Source organism: Meriones unguiculatus, chromosome 11, assembly GCF_030254825.1.
Source record: "Meriones unguiculatus strain TT.TT164.6M chromosome 11, Bangor_MerUng_6.1, whole genome shotgun sequence".
NCBI lineage: Eukaryota > Metazoa > Chordata > Mammalia > Rodentia > Muridae > Meriones > Meriones unguiculatus.
This window is the reverse complement of record NC_083359.1, coordinates 105,501,619-105,517,296: the sequence shown is the minus strand read 5'-3', so window position 1 is coordinate 105,517,296 and position 15,678 is coordinate 105,501,619. Positions and strand designations below refer to the sequence as shown.

The following is a 15,678-nucleotide window of genomic DNA, read 5'->3' as shown; positions in this document are numbered from 1 at the left end:
CAACTTCAAATGATAACTGGGAGGGGCCAGAGACAAAGACTTGGTCATTTGCATTCATAACAAACACCAGAGGGGACTCTTGGGCATTAGAAAAATTCGGAAACTACTAGACCAACTCTTTGCCACTGAGAACCCAGAAAGGCCTTTTGCTAAACCTCACTGTCCCTCAAGATCATCCAGCAAGGCAGGCAGAAGAAAAAGTCTTCTTTTGTAAGTTGTAGATTTTTTTCATTGCCCCCTGTCTAGCCAGGCCTAGGCTAAAGAAGCCTCCAGACCCCTCATAATTTACATCACAGTCTTTGCTTATTTTATAAAGCGTTCTTGCTAAACATTCCAGCTCCACCTTATATTATAGCCTGTGTAACTCTCATTCCCATTTCTTAATTTATGAGTACCCATAACAATATTAATCTCTAAGACTATGAATGTCTCAAAGCATCACGGGTAACCAGAACTTTATCAACTGGGGAAAAAATGTGCATCTTATCACCACTTATCCAATCACATATAAGTTGAATATTGGTTATTTTAGCAGTGAGACCTTCTTTCTGTGGCCGGAGAAGTTTCCGTTGACTTCTTTATAGTTCCCACAGAGTTTGTGATTTTCCTGTCTGTAGTATTGGCTTCCAATAGAGATCCCTTTCTGTGGCCCTGCTTAAAAACAAAAGCAAACAAAAAGCGACAGACCAGAACAAAAAGAAAAGGGAAAAGGAAGAATATTAATATTGCAACTTCATAGTGGAATAAGAGCAAACCAAAAGTGCATACTTAAGGATTCAAGAATGCTACTCCCCTTCTTTCATCCTCACGTGTGACCCTGTGGTCTAGGTGACTTTGGGCCACCTGAATTCAGTGGGCAGAACGGTATCTCTTCTGTATCAGAGCATGTACTGGCCTGAAGAAGGTGCTGTTTCCCAGGAAAAGGACTTAGGTTCCCCCCAAGTAATGCAAAGGGCCTTCATGCAGAGGAGCAGGCGATGCTGAGCAAGCGGCTTGCCTTGCCCATCTCTAATTATATTCCTTAAGATTTTTATTTAGGATAACTTTCAGCACGGCTTTATAAAGGTCAGACATGAAAGAGAAAACTCCCTCTAGCTAATCTTGTGACAAACAGTTTATACGCAGGGTGAGGGATACTCTCCCTATCGGACTGTGGAGAAACTCTAAAAGTAAACGGCGCAGTTGCTCGGTGGGTGAACATATGGGCGCAGATGTGATCTGGAAGTGGCATATGGTAGCAACGTGACAGGAGCATGTGTGGTGAAAGGGTCATCGGTAGCCTTCATCTTCCTGCCGCACCAGCCGGCCGAGCCGAGCCCCAATTCCGAACCCCAGACTGTTCTGTCCTGAAAGCCGAGTCCGCACATGTGTGAACATCTGTCACCGGGGTCTTGTTAGCGGGGAGAATGCGGAAGATGGTCAGTTAGAAAGCGTGGGAGGCGCTGCTGCTTGTCTACAGGGCCGCAGTGAGAGGTACACGTGTGGAGGAGTCCGGGAGGCCTTGGTGAGAAGACGGTTGGAGTCAGGGCTGAAGGGTGTGGGTTCCTTCCAGAAGACACACCCATGCAGGCATGCAAACAATGAATTAGTGCTGGAGACAACTGTATTCCTGCCAGGCCAGGACGTAGGCTTCTGTCGTCACCCAAACTGGATAACAAATAGGGCTCCATCAGTTGAGTGCCTTTTATCTACCAGTCTTTGAAATCCAGCATCTTGGCGGGGAGGGGAAGGGAGTGTGTGTCATTTTGTACGTTCAGGAGCATGAGCATGGGTAAATTCACGGGAAACCAACAGGCTTTAATCTGCATCTCCTCATGCAAAAATCTTGGCAAGAGGCAAGTTGCTGCTTCCAAGCCTTAGTAATGTTTTCTCTTTCCTTTGACATTCATGTACACACGTGTGGGTTTTTTTTGTTTGTTTGTTTTCAGTGTATTTTGTCTCTGAGAATAAGGTGGCAACATTTAAATCCGATTAGTGTTGTGTTAAAAGCTTCAGACTGTCAGAATAGCCTAGTAGCCTACCTCCAAGAAAGACGGGTTTAATCTCTTTCAAAATCTCTTTTGAAACTGTAGCTCCACAGCTCCGAACCAACAGGCTCTTGGGTTTCTGACCCCTATGTGAAAGCGTTTTCATATGTGGGTAAACTGTAGGACAGGTGGTCTGTAAGAACAGTGGGGTCTAGGCGAGCCGAGCAAAAGCTCAAGCTTTGGGCTTCACAGTAGGCTGTCTTTTGTGCCAGGGGGTCAAGACCATCCGTATTCATCTTCAGTATGATTCAGAGTATTACTTTTCCCCGGTTCCGTATATAAATTATAAACTCTTGTTTTACTACTACAGCATGTTAAAGGGACAATTGCATTGAGCAGCGTGGGCTCCTGGGCATGGCATAGCAGGAGACTAGAAAGCTGGGTGGGGGCAGAGAGTTCGATGTCTCACGTCCTGCCGGGTATCAGATGCCTGCTGTTTTGAGGGGCGGTGAGGGGGGATGGGAAGAGTAGCCAACAAGTCCCTTTTCCACTGGAATCTTAGTGTAGTTCTGGGCTGGGCATGTCTTCGGCAAACCAGCTAATGACTGCTTTTTAAAACTCCTAGCTGTCTGCCCAGTTGTTACAACACCTTCTGGCTCAGTGGGCAGCTTTTGCTCCAGACAGTCCCAGGTGCTCTGTGGGTACCTTGGTGAGTACACTTGTCTGCTTTATTCCTCCTTTGACACGGCGGTAGCAAGTCTTTTATATCTGTCTCCAGTGGGGAACCGGTCTGAGGGGAGATAGGGTTTTGAAAACCGGCTTGTTAGGTGAGCAGTCACGAAAGTGCCTGCAGTTTTCCAGTCAGTTTCATGAGAGGATCTGACGACTCGCTTGGAAGTGACACGCTGCCCCTTATGCAGGAGTGACTGCGTGGCGTGAGTTGTTTGTGCCAGGGATCACAGACAGATTTAAAATATCGATCCTTTGATCCCCGCAGAGGCCGTTTTCTGGAGGGCCCTAGAATAAGGCCTGAATGTTAATGGGGGGGGGTGGAGGGAAGGGTTGTCCCTTTTGCTGAGTTTGTGTATGCTTCCATTTTTGACACACAGTAGTTGATTAATTAATGCTTCTTGTACAGAACCAAAGTGAAGGGAGATTCCCCTCCCCCACACCACCCCCTTCCTTGTAAAGTGATGGAGGGAGGCTCCTGGGAGAGCTGTGTTGATGCTGTCATCTCTGTCCTGCTGTTGACATGTCTGAGTTGCATGAGAAAATGGATTGTCATAGGTTAGGCCCTCAGCTAGCTGAGCCTGGGGACCCTGCAAGGCCCTCATCAATACCTGTTAGAATGACGGCCACCAGAACAACAGATCTCTACTACTTTCTGTGTGGAACATCAGCCTTGACTGAACGCCTACTTTGTTCTGGGCAATGAAGCCACAGAAAGTAAGATTTGAGCAAGCCAACACTCAAGGAATTCAGTGGCTGGATTGTCCCTGAGCCATGCCCAGGGAGAAAAGAGACAGACCAAGTTAGTTAGGACTCTTGAAGTGTATGTGAAGATCCTGCATTGGGTTTCCTGCTCTGGCAGAAGCCTAGTTCTTTGGATATTCTGTTTTACAACTCACCATGCCTGGCCTCGCTTCGTAGGAACTCTGTTACTTAGTGTGGCCAAAGCTGGGGCTTTCTAGTACAAAGCAAAACAATAGCCTCAGTTTTGTTAAGAGTGTATGTTGATCATTTTATTTTGGTGAAGAAGGGCTCCCAGTGGCTGGAGAGAGCAATGGGGATAAGAACAGTGAAATGTTTGATCTGTGCTGAGATAGCTTTCGTGTGAGACAGATTACATTTGTTTTTAAGTTCTGAATTTTTTATTTTATTCCACTCTATAAAACAAAGAATTAAATGTGCTATTTTTTTTGCCATTCACTGACTGGTATTTGGGGCAAAAAAGGAAAGCAAATGAGTAAAGACAAACCTTCATGAAATCGCCTCTACATCCTGTAACCCAGGTCATACCATTCTTTCTCTGGACCTGGGTTAGTGACACAAAGCCACAGGACAGTCTTCCCCACCCCATCCCCAACCCCCATCTCCTTTTATTTCCTCCTTCAGGAAATTGTGGTTTGGAGAAGTGAGTCCCTTGTCCTTGTCCCAGAACTGGCTGGTAGTGGGGCTGACATTGGAATTCAGGTGTGACCTGGCTGTTTTCCACCCTCCACACAGGCTCCAAACTCACTTCTTGCTTTTGCTCTGCTCCGGGAACCCAGGTGCATTCATTTTGTAAGTCACCCACCGTAGGTGAGTTTCCTCTTCCCCTCCTGCCCAGGAAGCAGGCTGAGAGTCCTAGCTAACAAACAGGCTAAGCCTGTGTCTGGTTCCTGGAGAAGCTTTTCTCCTTATATTCTCCTGTTTGGATGGAGTTATTTTCAGTTAGTAACTGCCTAGAGCTTTCCTTTTCCTTTAATGAATAAGACACATGAAACCCCAGCATTCCACAGGAAGCTGGAATTGTCCTGAATATCTCTGAGGGTGAAGGAAGGGGGTTACAAGGAAGGCCTTCTTAGGTTCCTCTGTACTGAGAGGCTTTTCTACCCAGCATGGCAGACCCCTCTCAGATCTTCCAGGCAAGACCCCTTAACAGGGGGCCAGGAGACGGCTCAGTCAGTAAAGTACTTGTCATGTATTCAGGAGGACCTGGGTTCAAGTCCCAGATCACATGTAAAAATGCCAGGTACAATGGCACACACATGTAATCCAGGGAGTTGGAGATCGGAGCATCTTCACTGGCCAGCCTATCTAACTTAATTAGTGAGCTCCAGGCCAATGAGAGACCCTGACTCAAAAAGAACTGGTCATGAGGATGGCACATGAGGTTGTTTTCTTAGACACACACACACACACACACACACACACACACACACACGGGATCAGGTTTCTGTGCAGTGAAGCTCTGCTTTTTTTTTCTCTTTTCTTATTCTTATCCCCCCCCCACCCAGTTCTTAGAAATAGTAACTGAGTAAAAATGCAAGTGAGTGTTTTCCAGGGGCAAGCATCCAGGGTGTAGGAGAATTTCTCTCCATGCCTGTGATTCGAATACTCATTAAGTGAACTCAGCCTGTGTCAAGCAGCTCCAGAGCCATCACTGTCACACTGCTTGAACTGTGCCTCCATTCCTAGGGGATGCTGGGAGTAGCAAGTAGCAGTGGGGTGGGATGCTTCTTCCTTTCTTTGCCCCGTACCCTGAGTGCTGACATCTCCGTGTCTGACCCTGGTGATAGCAATGACCTAGCTGGTGCTCTTTCTGCTTCAAATGCAATGACCCTGGAAGATGAAGCAGCAGCGTTCTTCCCAGTCACAGACTGTGACCTCACAGAACATTTTCCCATTTTAGGTTCATTAACCCCAATAATATATAAAGGTGAAGTGTTTTCTAATATGCTACCAGAGCTGGACTCCCGAAAAGCTGTCCACATTCAGGCTGCCCGGAGCCCAGGAAGACTGCGATGCAGCTCAACACAAACTTACTTAAAACTTTATGAGATTTTTCTTTTGAGGGGGGGGATTTTTAAAAATTCAATTATGCAGTTCCCAAGGGTAAACTTTGTAGATAGCAACATACTTTTGCAATTGTCGAATGGTTAGATATACCTGTTTCTAGAGGAGGCTGGGTGTGGAGGGGCATGTCTGTCATACCAGCACTACAAGGGAGAATCATGAACTTGTGGCCAGCCTGGGCTAGACCCTGTCTGAAAGAAGACAACAGGAGGAGGAGGTCGGGGGGCGGGGGGGAGAAGGAAGAAAAAGAAAGGGAAGAAAAGGAGGGAGGGAGGAAGGGCGGGAAGAAGGAAGGAGGAGCTGGAATTTTAAACTTAGATGAGCAGTAGAATTAGCTGACAGTCTCTCTATGGATGCCTAGATTAACAGTCACAAAGTTGAACTCATTATTTAAAGATTTAGGACAGGCTTTTTAGTGTCTCCATTAATATTTAAAGACAGAGACTAGAGAGATAGGAAAAGGTTAAGAGCCCTTGCTGCTTTTGCAGAGGCCCCAGTTTTGGTTTCCAGTAACCCCCTAGTAGCTCACAGCCATCAGTAATTAAAGTTCCAGAGCATCTGATAGCTACTTCTGGCCTCCATGGTACCAAACACAAACAGTACACAAACGTACATGTAGGCAAAATGCTCATCCACATAAAGCAAAATAAATAAGTCTTAATAAACAAAGATTTAAAGGTGTCATTCAAAGCATAGCCTGTGTTTGTATATCCCAAGGCAGCTTCCTTGGGCCTGTCCCAGACCAGTGGAGTCAGAAGTACTGGGTGGGGGCAGCTGGGAGCTTGTATACTCTAAACAGACTGCAGGTGCTCCTGACATCACTGACATCTGCAGCTGTGAGAGCCAGTGGACCCTCTGATGATGCAGGTCTGTTTACTCACAGCCACCCATGTGGAAGGCTTCAGATCCAGCAGGATCTGTTTGATCAGCTGGTGCTGCAGTGGAGGGCCTCTGAATGCACGGCCCAGCCAGGGTTTTCCCGATGTGCCTCCCGTTTTCCGAAGTACCTACAAACACTGAGGTAGAGCTGTTAGCAATCGTATCACGCAAAGCCCCTGCTCCCTGTTCGCCACAGGAGCGGGCCATGAGTGTATAGGGAAGTGAATTGGACACATGGGGGTAGCGGATGCCCATCATGGAATCAGGCAGGGGAGTGATCCCTTCATCCAAGGGCCTTCAACCAGGCAAGGGGGGGGGAGGTTCTCATGGAGAATTTTTTTTTATATTGTATGTGTGATGTTTTTGCCTGCATACATGCATGTACGCCATATGCATGGAGCACCCGAGGAGGTCAGAAGAGGGCCTTGATTCTTGGAACTGGAGTTATGATAGTAGTGAGCTGCTCTTTGGGCGCTGGGAACCAAACCTGGCTCCTCTGCAAGAGCTCAAGCACTGTGGGCCACAGAGCCGCCTCGTCAGCCCCTGAAAGGGTGTATAATGCATGCGAGACAAGTATGGATATAAACTTGTCTATAGATATATACTTGTCTATACAGATATACAAGTATAATTCCCCAGGGAGATGTTTGATCAAAACACTGACATTCTCTCTCGTTATGGCTTGAAGCCCGATCAGACACATTCCATGGAGTTAGGATCTAGCCGACAACAGAATGTAAACTCCTCTGTCTGACCAAGCTAAGCGCCTTCCAGCAACTGCAGTTTTTACTCTCCAAAAGACATTTTTTTTTTCTCAAAGGTATTAGAGCAGGTAGGAATAGCTATTAGAAAGTGTAGTTAATTATTTACCTTGTGTGACATTCTCCCTTCCAGGATTCTGAAGCCATTTTTGAACCACCCAGTATTCTGAATACTATCCTATAGTAGGGATATTTTAGTACTCTTCTTACTTCTATTTTTGGTCATCATACTATTTAGAGAACCACCCAGTTCTCCTCTCATGACTTACCCCCCTACTGTGGTGTGAAAAGAATAGCAGAGAGAGTTAAATTTACTCTACAACAAGACTTTAGAAGAAAAATCTCTATATTAACAACAGGCATAAAGAGAATCCTAAAGTAAACCTCTAATGCTATGGCAGTCTTGGAAAAGCAAAACTGAAAAGGAGACTTCCTTATGAGATACTAATTTATTGAACAGTATTTATTGAGTGTTTGTTCTTATTGGGTACCAAGGTAGCCATTGCGACTAAATGGCAATGTAAACCCTTGCCTGTAGACATCTTAATTCTGGTGATGGAAGGCAACCAGCTGTAAAGATTAAAGGAGAAGACAAAATCTGATAAGTGTCCTAGGGAGCATGAGTAGAGCAAGTTTGGGGAAATGGAGGGATGAATAGCAGTTTCACACAGGCAGGTCAAGGTGGTGTTGTTTAGAAGATAACATTTACCCAGAGACCAGAGACATCAAAGTGGCTATAGGGGAAGACCATCACTGCAAAGGAAGCAGCCAAACTGACCCTGGCATATCCTAGGTCATCAGAAGTATCCTAGGAGATGAGAGTAGAAGGATGATGAGGGAAAGTTGATGTAGAGTCCTGTTGGCCGTTGGAGATCTATTGCTTTTCCTCTGAAGACAGGATGATGTTACTAAAGGCTTACTGTGGCTGGCGGGTTGAGAACAGAGCACAGAGGAGCTCAGGCAGAAGTGACATGTCCAGCAAGATCTTTGTAAGGCGTGGGAGTGAGGCTTTCCAAGAACAGTCCATGTAAATCTGTATCATAATGACATTGTGCTCACAGTTCTGGGTGCCAGGAACATTTGTACATGTGCGCATGGAAGCCATCTTAACTTTGGTGTATGGCAGAGGGAAGGGCAGGCAGGTGCCACAAGAGTGCTTGTGGTCAGTGTAGAAGTTAGTTCTCTCCTTTCTACTATGTGGGATTTTGGCTATTGAATTCACGTTGTCAGGCGTGGCTTTGAGTGCCTTTACCTATTGAGTCATCTCTCTGTCCCCGCTTGCTTTTAATTAGTAAATCTGAGTAGTTAAGTAACTCACTTCCTTCCCTTCTGACCAGAAACCACCTGAGAATCCTTCTGTATGTGAAAATATTCCCTGGGTCTCCCATCCTGTACTGACAAACACCAAGTGTCAGCTGTTGGAGTATGTGCTTGAGCTGTAATGTTTAGTAACTGTCCCCTTTGACTCAGTGGCCAGGGACACAGAACACTTAATTCCTAGGTGACCGTGCCTTAGCCTCCAAGAATGACAGTCTGCCCTTCCCTGTGCACAGCAGAAAGCTAGTCTCTCAAATCTTTGGTTCAGTCCAGCTGAGCCCAGTAAAAGAAACTGAGATGGAAATGCCTTAGTTTAATTATTAAAGTCAGTTCTTAAGGCAGGGAATGTGTAAAGCCATGTCTCTTATCACTCAAAAAGAGTTCCACTGGGCCAGCTTTTGCTGTCTAATTCTTAAGTTCTGAGAACTAAGACTTCACACTGGGAAGTTGATTCATTCCTTTATCTGAACAAGAAGCATCAGTCGAGTCTACAGATGACAGGTGTAGGAGTATAGCAGACTCTATTCTAGTTTCTTTTCTGTTGCTGCAGCAAACACCATGGCCAAAAGCAGCTTAAGGGAGGAAAGGATTTGTCTGGCTTCCAGGTAACAACAGAGCATCATCACTGATAGCCAGGGCAAGAACCCAACATGGGTTTGAGGCAGAAACCATGGAGGAACATGGCTTCACAGGCTCAAGGTTAGCTAGTCTTCATACACAGTCCAGGATCACCTACAGACTGTGCCACCCAGAGGGGACTGCCCTCCTACATCAGTCAACAGTCAGGGCAATTTCTTACAAACATTCCTTTTTGGTCTAGGCAATTATTCAGCTGAGCTTCTCCTCTCAAGTGACTCTAGGCTTTATCAGGTTGGCAGTCAGGGCTAACTAGTATAGACCCCACTTTTAGGGAATCTACAACTTAGTGATGAAGTCAGGCAGTCCAAACCAAACAGCCAAACAAAAGCCAACACTGTGTGATTGATTTCAAGCAAGGCATTCCGGAGGCTAAAAGCATCGCTTAACAGGGCTTAATGAGGTGAAGGGCAGCTTCTGGAGGGGGATGATATTTGCAACCCGAAAGATGACCTTTGAGATTGTAGTTTGGCCGCCTGGCAGCTGCGGGAGGTGTTTTATGTTTTCTGGAAGCAGATTTGTCCTCTCATGTGAGCGAGCATGACTGCTATCTTGATGAGTTGGAAATCAGCCAGCCAGCCAGGAAGGCTTCCTACAGTCTGAAAACACTGAGGTGTGTCTATAAGAGAGCTCTCTTGAGTGACTGAGGCTGGAGAATGGAATTGTAGAGTTCTAAGAAGTGCTTAGTTTCCGAACTTCATTCCCTGAGAAGATGCGTTTAGCCTATTGATTATAGACGTGCTTGGGATGGTGTGCTGTGGTACTTTGGACTCTAGGCTCTGAGGGCAGCCTCAGAAGCCTTCTCAGCTGACTATGTTATACTCTGGGAGATCTCCACTCACGGACCCTAACGCAGGCACAGCCACACTTCCCACCTGTTCTGCAAGTCACATGGCCAAGCCTGATTTTAGTAGGGTCTGAGGAGGGTCCAGGGAGAGGAGGGGGATGCATCAGGATTGGCCTATGGATGGGGACAGCCAATGTTTTAAACGGCTGATACTGTCTGTCACAGGGTGGATAGAGAAGTTGGGGAGGAGACAGGTTTGGCCAGTGTTGAAAACTTTCTATGCTGTGGACATGAACAAGGTCCTCGCTGTGTCTGTCCAGTGTGGAAAGGCTTTCTGGAGCAGACTGAATGCTGAGTGAGTAGGCCGCTGTTAGGAAGATAGGCATGTTGTGTCACTTCCCTTCATCTTCATAAGGACTTGTTCCTCCAGCTGAGACGAGTTCTTCTGGTGTCAGAGGCACGGTTTCTGAAGCATGTCCTGATACGGTGCATGTAGTTTATATATGTCAGGAAAAAAAAGGCCTATCTCCAAAGCTGGCCTTAGGGTCCTAGACTGTCATCCTGGTCCTGACGTGCCCAGGGGCATCTGTAGAGGTTGTCCCCAGCAAGGATTCTGCTTCATTATCTTCGAAGCTCTGAGTCTGTAGGTGCCTAGCTGTTTTTGAGAAGGAGCCAGATCTACTGCCCCTTGTACATCTCATGTGAACTTCATGCTGTCCTAAGCCTCATCTATCATGTTATCCTCTAGAAGTTTGGTCTCCTGATAGTGACACTTCCGGAACAGATCTCAGAGTCAGACCCTGACCTGCTGCAGCCAATAAGCAAACTGCAGTGACAGCTCTCTGCCGTGAGGACCCCTGAGCGAGCAAGGCAGCGTATTGCTTACAAGTTCATAAATAATCATCGGCACAGCCTATTCTTAGTAGCAACAGATGCTAAGCTTTTCCAGCCCGCTCTCGGGGTCAGTGGTGGGAAGGAGGAGAAAAAAAATGAAAGCATTGTTTTGCACATGGCTGGACGTCTGTATTTCTGAATCGCCCTGTTGTGTGTATGATGCAACTGCTGGAGCTGTTTTGCTGAATGTGAACTTTGTCCACCAACTGGAGTCTGAATTGGTTTTGGATCCTTCTGAGAGCTAAATGGTCAGAGCATATTTTTCTAATATTCGGTTGGATTGTGTCTGTGCTCCAGAGTGGAGCTGACTCCGTGTGTGCTCACACCAGGCTTTCTCCTGGTCGGTGTTGCTTGTTTTCCCAAGACTAACTGCTACTTACTTCATCCATTGTCCCTATCGGGAAACCGGGAAGGTGGCCCCAAGTGGATCTGAGGCCACAGTGGCTTCGGGGGTCATTAACTCCAGTAGCATTGTTAGGAAGGAGAGGACTTTGTTTTCAGACACTGAGCATGCTGAATCACCAGCATGGCTGAGCAACAGGTATGCCAACTGTGCCTGAACTCCACCTGTAAAATCGCTCACGTTCTGGCGCCGGAGCCCGAGTTTAGGAGTTCGCGCCTCCACTGTGTCTCCATCAGCTGGAAGCCTGTATTACCTGAACTACAGACAAAGCAGCTGGAGAAGTTCTGACCCAGCTGTCTGGAGGGACACAGCATCTTCGGCGTTCAAAAGGCCGCCTACATGGTCTGAGAACCTGTTTTGGGGGAATACCAATGGCTTCGCGTAAAATGGTTCTACCTAGCTGTCTGTGTTTTATTCTGAGGGGATTTTTGCATGAAGAAAAGGCATCTGGGCTGTGAGTGCTGAGGACTAGGAGAGCTGGTTCTAGTCTGCCTTTACAGATATTATAAGAGCAGGAGAGATAGCACAGGCTGCAAAGGGCTTGCAAGAGTGTTACAGTTTGATCTCCAGAATCCTCATAAAGGAGCCACACCTGTGGTGCATGCTTTAAGCCTAGCTCTAGAGACAAGGGTAGGAGTTGGGGGCAGTCTAGTCCTGATGGAGTTTTGGGAAGAGAAAGCAGATCTGAAAACTCACTGTAACCAACCTAGCCTATCAGGTATGTTCCAGGCCAGTGAGAGAACTTATTTGCATCAAATAAAAAACGTGGACAGCATGCGAGGCATGACACCTGGGTTGTCCCCTGGTCTCTACCTGTACACACATACATGAACACCCATGGATACATGAACACATACACCTATACATACAACCAAAACTATGAGTAACATTGCTAACAGTTAGTGGATGAATATTTGGGCCCTGGGCTAATCTCTGTTTTGGCCCTGTATAGGACCACTGTTATTCTGTTTTATAGACAGGAAGTAGAGGCCTACAGATATCATGTGTCATTTTCCTAGAGTCACACCCATGATAGATGGCAGAGCCAGGGTGTGAACTTGGGCTGTCTGACTCCAGAGGCTGCCATCCCTTAAGGGGTAAACTTCAAATTTAAGTGAGATTTTATCTGCAGGAATGAGATGTCAGAAAAAGAGACTCCAAGGGCTGGGAACCATCTGTGTCTTGTGTACAGGGATGTTGTTCTTTTCTAACAAAGAGAAAGATGTGTTCTTCCTTTCTTTTTAAATACAGTATGTCTCTCCTTTAAGCTTGTGACACCCCTGGGTTCAAACACACTCATCAAAGCAAAGCGAGGGCTCATACGTGTTCTTTGAAGAGCAAAAATTATTTTATTCTCCACATTAGATGTGTGATGAGTGTGTCCCCCCCGCTCTAGCCAACAATTATGGTGTGCAATATCAAATCCTAGTATCTGTGTAGGTAGCTGTTATTTTTTTTCTTCTTGTTTTATTTTCAGCCTGGCGAATTTCAGCACTTACTAATTGTTTAAAGAGTGCCTTGGTTCTCTAACACCTGCTAAAAGATTATCATCCTACCAGCGCCCATCAACCAGCAGGGCTCAAAAATTTCCATAGCAGCTCCTGCCAAGCCTGTCAATCCCCACACATAAGAAGGAATGTGGCAGATTCAGGCGTCCAATAAATATTTGTTAAATGAGACAGGGACTGAATTTTGCAAATATGCACCATAATAGAAAAGGCAGTGTGCATTGTGCTGAAGCGCTCTGGGGAAAGGAAAGAGAGGTCTGGCTTTTGCCACACAATGCTTTCATTTCTCCATGAATGGCAGGCTGGCTCGCTTTTGGTTGCCTACCTGGAGTAACACTGTGTCCATCAAATACAGCAATAATAATAGGCTTTAAAAAAATCTTACCACCACTAGCCTGTGTTTCTGTCTCTCTCTGTTGATGAAGGAATACTGACTTCTTTTTCCCTACATGTAGTGTTTTTCTTTCTTTTATTGATTTTGTTATTTGCAGTTTTGTACATGTATATTCTAATTATTCCCTGCCCTGTACTCTCGCTCCCATCCCTAACCATATTCATCCTCATCCCTGCCAGTCCCTCTCCCAGGTTTATGACTTTTGATTGTGCTTTATAAGCCGCTTGGTTTAATCAAGCCTACCCATGTGACCATTGACTTGGAACTATCCATTAGAGCCCAGTAGTGTCACCAGTGGGCACATAACGGAAGGCAATCAGTTCCCCTCCCTCTGAATCTATCAGTGGGAGGTAGAGCCCTTTCTCTCCTCCCCTCTCCACGCCTGACTGTTGATGATAGGCCTATTTTTGTGTAGACACACATCTGTGGCGACCCAGGGTCATAACAGCAGTGTCTGGCCCAGAAGAAGACACTTCTTAGCTCTCCTCCTCTCTTTCAGTTCTTACATTCTTTCCACCCACCTCTCCTGAAGTGTCCCCGAGCCTTCGACGAGACGGTACAAATGTCTTGTTTAGGGCTGTGTTCTAAGCCATCACTGATTCTTATCCCTTTGCACAGTCCTGAGTCTCTTCAGTTACTCTTGCTCAATGGACAGAAAGGCTTCTCTGTTTAAGGCTGAGAGTGATATTTGTCTATAGGTATAAACATGACTATTTAGAAGGCAGTTTGACATTGTGTCAGGGTCAATTCTTTCAACTTAACATATAAGTCAGTCTTTCGATATACTAATGATAAACACACTGAGAAAGAAATCGGGGAAGCCCTTGTATTTGTGACAACTTCAAAAAAATTACCTTAGAGGAAACGTAACTACGGTGGCAAAGGACCTCTGCAAAGAATACTTTAGAACTCTGAAAAGAAGGAATTAAGGAAGATGCTAGAAGATGGAGAGATTGTCCATGCTCATGCATTGGTGAATATTGTGGGATGACCTTCCCACTGAAAGCAGTTTTATAGCTTGTGTGTCATCTCAGTCCAGATCCCCACACGTATCTCCAAATAAATAAATAAATAAATAAATAAATAATGCACACAGCTCCCACATTTCACGTGGGCTGCCATGTCGCCTCTCTCTGCCCCTTCTGTGCCCTGGACGGTGGCTTCTCATCCCCAGCTGCAGGAACACCTGGGAAAGACCCTGCTCCCTCGGTGAGTTCAAGCTGCTGTCACGAGGGCTATAAAGGGACGCTTGAGCCTGCTTTCTTGTATCTGTGGCCAGACTTCGCGAGTACTTCTGGGGCCCCCTTTGTCTCAATCTGATTTCTGCTTAAGACTTTTACCACATGTAGCCTGTGTTGAAATGACTTTTAAACTTCTCTCTGAGCAGTGGAGGAGGGGCTGGATCAGAACTACAGCCTTTAAATAGGGTTTTTCCCCCCTTCTTCTTCTTTCTTCTTATTATTTTTTTATTGCTAAATATCCAAAAGGCTGAAAGGAGGAAATTCAAGTCTAACCCTGTAGGGACCCCTGTTTAGTCATCTGTCTAGACAGATGAGTGTCTGTAATGTTTCTCTGTTTCTTTCGCTTTGTGAAGCAGAAGGTGGTCCTTCCATTCCAACTTTGAAGATGCTAACATTTTGTTTGTTGACGCCCCAACCTGCTCTGAATAAGCTAAGAAAGTGACTCAACCTGAGACCAACAATGATCCTGCCTGGGACAATTAAATTGTGAACTAGTAGCAAGAAGATGCAGGCTTCGCCTAGGGGGACCAGGTTGAAATCCAGCCTGTTACCTGTTTAGAACCTCACTTTGCTTTAAAAATGAGGATATTTAAAAAACAAAACAAAACAACAACTCACTTTTTAATGAATTTTAAGGGAGGGAATGATCTAATACACAAAAATGGTTTGAATCTCATAAGGACTGAAGAAATTGCCCTTCTTTTATTCAGCTTCTGGTCATTGTTGAGGCCCTTAGCTTTCTGTGTTTTATATGGTGAGAATTCAATTGAAAAAGCAGAAGTTATGGCATATCAAGTTGACATACATTGAAAGGAGGGAAGCAAGGTCACCTTAAAAAAGAAAAGCTATAGAAAAGCTGAGAAGAGCTATAGAAAAGCTCATCTATAGAAAAGCTGAGAAGAGGTCCAAGTTTCCATGAGAGGGAAAGAATGTTACAGATATTGTTTATAAATAAAAGGTATCTAAAGACAGATTCACAAATCCCAAAAGACATAGTGGCTGCCAGAGCCTGGGATAGTGGGAGAAGAGCATCCAAACATGGCGGTTTTAGACTTTTCAGGTAAGCGGGAAGAGTGAGCTCTTGAATTCTGCCATACAACAGTGTTGAAGCTAGTCAACAGTAAGAGACTGTGGCCAGGTAAAAGTAGAGAGGATATCAGTTGAGGTGTTCTTCCTGTCTCCTGGCTTCCTCCGAAAAATCAGTCAAAGTCATGAATAAGGTAGAATGATATTAGGGCAGGAAACTGAGAACTTGCCTAAAAAGATTGTGTTATTAATAAGGTTTTCTCAAAATAGGTGGTGCATGTTTTTAAATTGTGTGTGTTTGTGTGTT

At 45.6% G+C, this 15,678-nt stretch overlaps 1 protein-coding gene across 3 annotated transcripts in view; it reads left to right on the top strand.

The window, feature by feature from the left end:
- The window catches only part of Tgfb2 (transforming growth factor beta 2), an 81,335-nt gene that overhangs the window by 12,715 nt on the left and 52,942 nt on the right, over positions 1 to 15,678 (top strand). For 2 of the 3 annotated variants that reach the window (XM_021638232.2, XM_060364890.1), the window contains exon 2: positions 2,593 to 2,676. The exons of the other annotated variant lie outside the window; for it this stretch is intronic. In XM_021638232.2, coding sequence (XP_021493907.1) covers positions 2,593 to 2,676 — 84 coding nt within the window. The remainder of the gene's footprint in view (positions 1 to 2,592; positions 2,677 to 15,678) is intronic. 3 annotated transcript variants of the gene reach the window in all.